The 7,182-nt window shown below is 52.0% G+C and overlaps 1 protein-coding gene across 1 annotated transcript; it reads left to right on the top strand.

The window, feature by feature from the left end:
- Positions 1-3,311: 3,311 nt before the first annotated feature.
- On the top strand, positions 3,312-5,468 carry LOC134429058 (thrombopoietin receptor-like; the record flags this gene model as incomplete). Its single annotated transcript, XM_063176154.1, is given in 8 exon segments — positions 3,312-3,459; positions 3,623-3,752; positions 4,010-4,164; positions 4,167-4,181; positions 4,285-4,427; positions 4,570-4,736; positions 5,094-5,185; positions 5,266-5,468. Coding segments are annotated over 8 exon segments (1,053 nt in total), but the record flags the coding sequence as incomplete, so codon positions are not given.
- Positions 5,469-7,182: the final 1,714 nt, after the last annotated feature.

Here is a 7,182-nt window from a genome sequence, read left to right on the forward strand (position 1 = left end):
CCTACTTACAGGTGCCTGGACCAGGGATCTCCTCCTTCTCCCTGGGTCAAACCCTCCCGGGGTCCCCACTCATTCACTTTTCTTTCGCTTCCCTCCTTTTCACGCTGGTCTCCTTGCGGAGAACGCGAAAACGCGGTACTGGGAGGTCCCACTCACTTTGGGGGTCCGGGACTGCCCAGCCCTTGTCTCAGACACTCCACACACACTCACACATGCATACAGCCGCCCTCCGACCCAAAACCCCGTGATACTCACAGCCTCCTTTTCTCACGAGGGTCTTTGTGCGCAAAGCAGTTTTCTATGGGTACTCTCTCTCCTACAAGCCGGCACTCTGATGGAAGCCTCTCCTGCGCGCTTCCAATAACTAATTTGCTTATACGTTATTGTAAAAAGAACTCTCTTTTCCCAAGAGAGAGTGGTCTAGCCTTGGGACCACTTAAAAATCTGGTGGGGAGCTCCTTCCTAGAAGCTATCCACCTCCCCGGAGTTAAAAGAGTTCCCGGGTATCGGCACCAAAATTGTTACGTTTGCCCAATTATCCCATCATAAAAAGGCCAAACAATATTGAAAATAGTAACAATTTTAATTAAATCGTTTAGAAAATATATAAACAAGGGATAATTTGGTTCAAATAATAGCGCATAAGCAAAAGATACCGCGGGGACGGAGTGCAGGGTTCAATGACCCTTGCCACTTCACATACAAGCCTGATAAGTAAAAGTCAGCCCTTATATGCCATGTGTTAATGCCATCTCCTCCTATTTTCGGTTCATCGCTTTTCTGTCTCTGCCTTCATTACCACCTTTACCATGCATGCGCCACCACTCGGTTTGGTGGTCGCACAAGTCTTTGGGGGTCGTCGCTGATGAAGGCCCTGTAGTCTTCTTCATTGTCCTTTAATTCACCTTTGGGTTACACATGCGCACTAAGCCAGTACAATGTAAGCCACGACTAACGTATGACTGCATCTACATATCAAAGCAATAAGTCCTTTAAAATTAGCATTTTCTTGGACCCAACCAGGTTCATGGTCATTTTTAGCAACTGTATCTTCAACTTCATTCCTGTGGTCCTTGAAAACATCTGCTGGGAAGGGGCGGGTGGGTGGAGCCCCTCCTTTCCCTCTCTTCTTTGGCATTACAACTTTTAGCTATTAACTATTTTATTCTCAAATATTAATTACTGTATCAATATTGATTACTGTTTTAATTTTTATCAGCACGAATCATACTTATTTATCACACCTGTAAAGTGATTCATCTTCTCAAGGCTAACATGAAACATCAGTTTGCATAGAAAGTAGAGCTCTAAGCCAGGACAGTCATACAAGACTCCTTTGGCAGGAGCTGAACCTGCTGTGCAGGCTGTGCCACACCCAGCAGATTGTCCCCCATGTGCTCCATGCCCCAGCAAGGACCCTCCTCATTTCCCAAGTTAGTGGCATCATGAGGAGACATGGTTTTCCCAGGGCCTCTGTGGTTAGCACTGTGAAATACCAAACACTGCTCACAGCTGCAATTGCAATTGCCCCTCTGCCCACAAAAGCACAAGGCTCTATCCTTGGCCTTTGCAGGCACTTTCCCTTCCCCACTGATCACCACATCTAGGAAAATCTGACAGACTGGGAGAACTCCAGGAAGCAGCAGGAAGCTGAGTCAGAGGAACTTTAGTTTGGATATCAGGAAAAAGGGTTTTTCACCCAGAGGGTGGTTGGGCACTGGAACAGGCTCCCCAGGGCTGTGGTCACAGCACCAAGCCTGACAGGGTTGAAGGAGCATTTGGACAACAATCTCAGGCACTTGGTGTGACCCTTGGGCTGTTCTGGGCAAGGCCAGGAGCTGGACTTGATGGTCCTGATGGGCCCCTTCCAGCTCCCCATATTCTACACTTCTGTGATTCTGAGAACTGATGGGCTGCAGGAGGGCAGAAATAGGTGACAAGAGGACAGAAGTGAGGTTGGTTGGAGAATCAAGTCACTGAGTTCATAGAAGATGCAGGATACAAGACCCTTCCCTCCAACCATTCCCATTCTCTGTCTCATCCCTTCTCCCTCCCACACACACAAAGGTGAAGAATATCACTAAAAGAAGAAGAACCTACTTGACTCCCATGTCCATGAGAGCAGTCATTGCTTGTGCAGGAGTCACATTCTCCACCAGGATCCCCAGGCTCTGACTGGCTGCTTTCTGAACAAATTCTGGGGAGCTGGACGCCATCTGGAGAAGGACCCGAGCAACCTCATCCACCTCAGAGTCCATGTCCTTCTTCCAGGTCACAGAGAGCTCTCCCAGAGTGACAATGGCAGAGCAGAACACCTTGGAACAGAGGTTGGTCACCTGGGGAAGCCATGAGGGGAAACATAAGAATCACCTTGAAAAGAAAACCAGTTGCCTTCAGGAGAAGTCCCAGGAAATGACAACACATCCCACTGTGTCCAGGGGAACATACAAGTACAGGAAGAGCTGGAAAGCACAAGCACAGAAAGGCACTTACTCTGGCACCAATTTCTGGCCTCAGACCTGCTCACTGTGGGCCTAAAATAAAAATTTCATTCAGTGTTCTACTTAACACTTCTAAAATGTCCACAGTCTTCATTTTATGCCCTTTTACTAGAAAATTAAAGCAAGGGCTGCTTTCAAATCATCAAGGCACAAGTCATAAAGATCAAAGAGTCAGGTGCTCCTGTTCCAAAAAGCAACACCAGCAGTTGAAGCACTCAGCCAGGAAACTGAAAACACAGGCTCAGGTCTACAGAATAATTTGCAGTGTTGAATTACAGCTTGGGCAGAAACTGGGACTCTGGGAAATAACATCATTAGTGTCTCAGTTTCTGCATTTGCGCTCAAAGATGAGTGTCAGTTACCCGACCTGCCAGTAAATACAGCTGCATGTGCCCACAGATCCTACAGATAGCTGACAGACATTAGAAATCTCAGGTCTAAAACCAGAAATGAAGGCAGACCCTGAGCACACATGGAGATGAACAAGCACATACCTACTCTACACACCGTGTATGAAGTATAGGGGACAATTCAGAACAATGTTCTCACCTCGCTGGTTAATGCCAAGCAAACCTCACGGAGGCTTCAAAGCCGGACCTCTGAATGGGACCCAGTCAGGTGTTGGATGGTGAACAGTCCCTTCTCGTTCAGCTCCCTGAAAGGCAGAAGATTGATTTTTCTCTCCACCAAGGCAGCACCCTCTGAAATGAGCAGCACCGGGACAGGTACATAGAGGTGTCAGGGATGGGCAGGGGGGTTTGGAGCCTGCAGTTGCTCCTCAGCTTGGCCCCTCTCCTGCAGAGGCTGGTCCAGGCCAACACTTGGGTGGTGCTCCGGGGCCTGGAGCCAGGGGTGAGGCACCACATCCAGCTGTGCAGCAAGCCCGACGGTACCTCCATGGACGGCGTCTGGGGGCCCTGGTGGCAGGCTCTGGCTGCAGAGACCCCCCACTCCTCCGGTGAGCAGCCATCCCCTCTGCAGGGGTGCTGGCAGCAACAGCAGGGAGGCACCCACACCTGGGGCTGCAGGGGTGGGGGTCCTGTTGTAGCAAGGTGTGACTCCCAAGTTTTGGGGGGCCAAGGGGAAGCAGCCCCCTCCCTGTCCTGGCTCTTCCTGCCCAGAAGACATCGGGCTGTGCTGCAGAACCCCTTACCTGAGGCACGTGGGCTGTGAGTGGAGCTGGGACCCTGCAGAGCCCCACAGCTCCTACCAGCTCTTCTACCAGCCACCTCTGAGCGGGGCTGGCACAAGGTAAGGGGCACGGCAGGCAGGTGGCACCCATGCAGGCACATCCCAGAGACCACTGGTCCTGCTGTGTCCCAATATCCCACACTGGGCCCCTTGCCCATGCCCTGCTCTGTCCTGCCCTTCCACCACCAATCTCATACCCCCTCACCACATTGCACCTCCAACTACAAGCAGCAGTAGCTTTCCTGGGGAAGAGCAGGAGGAATGCTGGCTGTGGGTATGCTTTGGTGAGACTGACTGGCTCCCCACTCCTCCCACAGGGAAGATGTATGGCAACAGTGCGAGGAGGTAAGCAGGGGGGCACAGGGCACCTATGCCTGCACCTTCCAGCCCAAGGCTGGCAGTGCCATCTCTGTCCTGGTGAATGTCACCAGGACCCACATGCTGCGCACACTCAGCTACTTCAAGGAGCCCTTTGACTGCACCAGGCTGGTGAGTCCCAGTGCCACCACAGCCTCTGCTTGGCTCACAGGGGACACAGTGTCCCATGTCCCGTTTCACAGGAGCGACAAATGCCTATCCCCAACACCAGCAGTGCTCACAGATGCCCCACAGCTTGTGCAGGCAACAGTGTTGCAGGGCCGGCTGAGCTTGCAGTGGCTGCCGCCCCTGGAGCTGCCTGCAGAGCAGCTGGACTACCAGGTCCGCTATGCCATGGAGAACAGCCATGACTGGAAGGCAAGGCCTGCCCAGGAAACCCCGAGCAGCGCTGCCCCCCTCCACTGCTGACACATGGCAGGTGCGGGGTCGGGCCAAGCGGGACCCGCCCCTTGGTGCCAGCCCACAGCAGCCGTGCCTCCAGCTTGGCTCTGCCCCGCAGGTCCTGCAGGTTCTGCGAGCAGCGAGAAAAGAGGTCCTGGACCTGCGGCCAGGCTCCCGCTACCCCGCACAGGTGCGGGCCCACCCTAGTGGGCCGTGGTACCGGGGCAGCTGGAGCGCTGGGCCCAAACCCGTTGTGGTTGATGCCGTGGCCGATGCGGGTAAGGGGCAGGGCTGGATGCTGTGGCCGCAGGAGCCACACGGCTGACGGCAAGAGGCAGACAGTGCTGGAAATGGGGAGGGGGGCACGGGGCTGCGAGGGGCTCAGAGATGGTGGCTCTGGGAAAGGCTACAGTTCCTGCATTCCTCCTCCGATGCAGGCTGGCTCATTCCCAGTGTTACAGTGGTGCCACTGCTCTGCTCAGCAGCGCTCCTGGGGCTGCGCTGCACCTTCCCCTCCCTCTACAGGTAAGGGCTGTGCTGGGGGCAGGCGGGGGTTCCAGCACCAAGCCTGGGCACCTTGCATGGGGCATTAGGGCACCTCAAGTCTGAGGGTAAATTCGATGCCCCTTCCTACGTACCCAGCAACATGAGGCAGAAACTCTGGCCGCCCGTTCCTGAGCTGCACCATGATCTGGGCAGCTTCCTCCAGGAAAGCAGCAAGCACGGCCAGGTGAGTGGGTGGGCAGGCGACTCAGCTGCTCCTGGGGGCAGCTCAAAGGGCAGCCCCTACCCCGTCCACTCCATGTTGCCCCAGGCCATGCCTTCGACAAGCAGCTGCTGGAGGAGGCCGCCCTACCCTGCCTGCTAGAGGTGCTGCCCGGCCCGCGGCGTGAGGCGGGCCCGCCGCTGGAGCACGCTGGGGGCCGCCTGTCCAGCACCGACATCGCCAACCAGTCCTACCTGCTCATGAGCAGCTGGGAGCCGCGGGCAGCCACGACCGCCCCCACCCCGCCATAAACTCCTGTTCCCCCAAGCCCCCGCCCGGTCCCCCCGAGCCCCCGCCTGGTCCTGTTGCCCAATTGATAAATGACACAAAACTCGGATAAGTTTTGTGGGTGCTTTATTAAGGGCCCAGGGAGCTGGGGGACTCACATCCCAAAAACCCGAGCCCCCAAATTCACGTATGGGTGCTTCCCTCTTATACATGCGATTCACAACAAAGTCTCCAAGAAAAAGTTCCCCATTCCCCTTGCCTAGTCACAGACCCCTTGTGATACATTCCTTGGTTCACAAACAAGATCATTAATCTTCTGCTTATCTTATTCTAAGAGCATTGTATGCTGCCTGCAGACAGGTTAGCATTCTTACTTTCCTGCACTAGATTAAATATTTATTAAATCCCTAAGACTACCTGCTAGGTTACACACAAAACCCAACACACTTTCAACGGCTACAAAACTACTTTTTAACAAACCAGTTCACACACAACTCACTATAATTAAACATTTTGCTAAATTTCATTTCTTTTCCAACATTTCCCCCCCTTTGAGCATCCTTCAGTCCTGCTGCAAGGATGCTCAGTCAACAGTATTGACAGTAACATCTTCATAACGAGGTGGGGAGTGTTCTTCATTCTGCCGACCGCGGGTCATCGCCTTAGCAACCGGAGAGATCGCCTCTTTTCCTTTTCGATCACACCTAAGAGGCATCTATATGCAATCCATATAGTCACTAAAAATACTAAAAACATTAGTACATACTGTATAGCAGACGTAATCCAGCCAGACAGGTGAAGCCCCAAAGAATCAAATACTGCTCCTATCCAATTATGCTGTGCTTCCTTTTCAGTTTCCTTGGGTTTTTTTTCCACTTCTGCCAGTTGAGAAATATCTTTCTCAACTTCAAGTGTAACATTTGTAATGTGTACACAGCAATGATCTATTCTCCTACTCAGGTAACCACAAACTCCATGCTCTTTTAACAGTAGCAAATCCAATGCCATTCTATTTTGTAGGGTCATTCTTGATGTAGCTTGCAATTGCAAATTTAGATCTTTAAATCCCTTCTTAGTAGTTGCTGCCAACCTTTCTGTCTGTCCTAACAAATTGTTGAGCATTTCCCTGTTTCGATATGTCGCTACCGGAGGGAATAATGACTCCAATATCCATCCAAATTGCACTCCTGAGCCAGGTTCATGCCACTGCTCCTCTAGGGATTCTTCCCTCTTTCTGAGTCCTTTCCTTTGGATCAATCTATTCTGTTTCCAGTATGGACACAATGTGGGAACCCCTAGGGTGATTTGTGTTACTGATCCATCTAGAGGTAAATGTGTGGTCCACTGTCTGTGTCCCAACACCCAGACTAGATTTCCAGGACTGTGCACAGTAGTATATCTGCAATCTATAAGTCCATCCATGGACTCTCTGCTAACCGTGTGATCATACCCCCTACACTCGCATCCCCACTTTAATGCCATTTTCACCGGTACCAATCCGATTTGGTCTTCCAGTGTATCACATGTAAAAACCTCAGTACAATTCCAATCCTCTTTCTGCGGTCTGAACTCTCGGGAAGATGTAGACGTGATAAGGGCCCTGTAATGTGACTGGTTCTTTACTCCTGACCATTGGATGCACCATTGTACTTCCCCAAGGTAATTATAGTGTTCCAAAACACTAGGTCCCCATAATGTCTTCCAACTATTCCAGGTGTCAAAATTCTGTGTGACATT

The sequence above is a fragment of the Melospiza melodia genome, chromosome 25 (assembly GCF_035770615.1).
Source record: "Melospiza melodia melodia isolate bMelMel2 chromosome 25, bMelMel2.pri, whole genome shotgun sequence".
NCBI classification, from domain to species: domain Eukaryota; kingdom Metazoa; phylum Chordata; class Aves; order Passeriformes; family Passerellidae; genus Melospiza; species Melospiza melodia.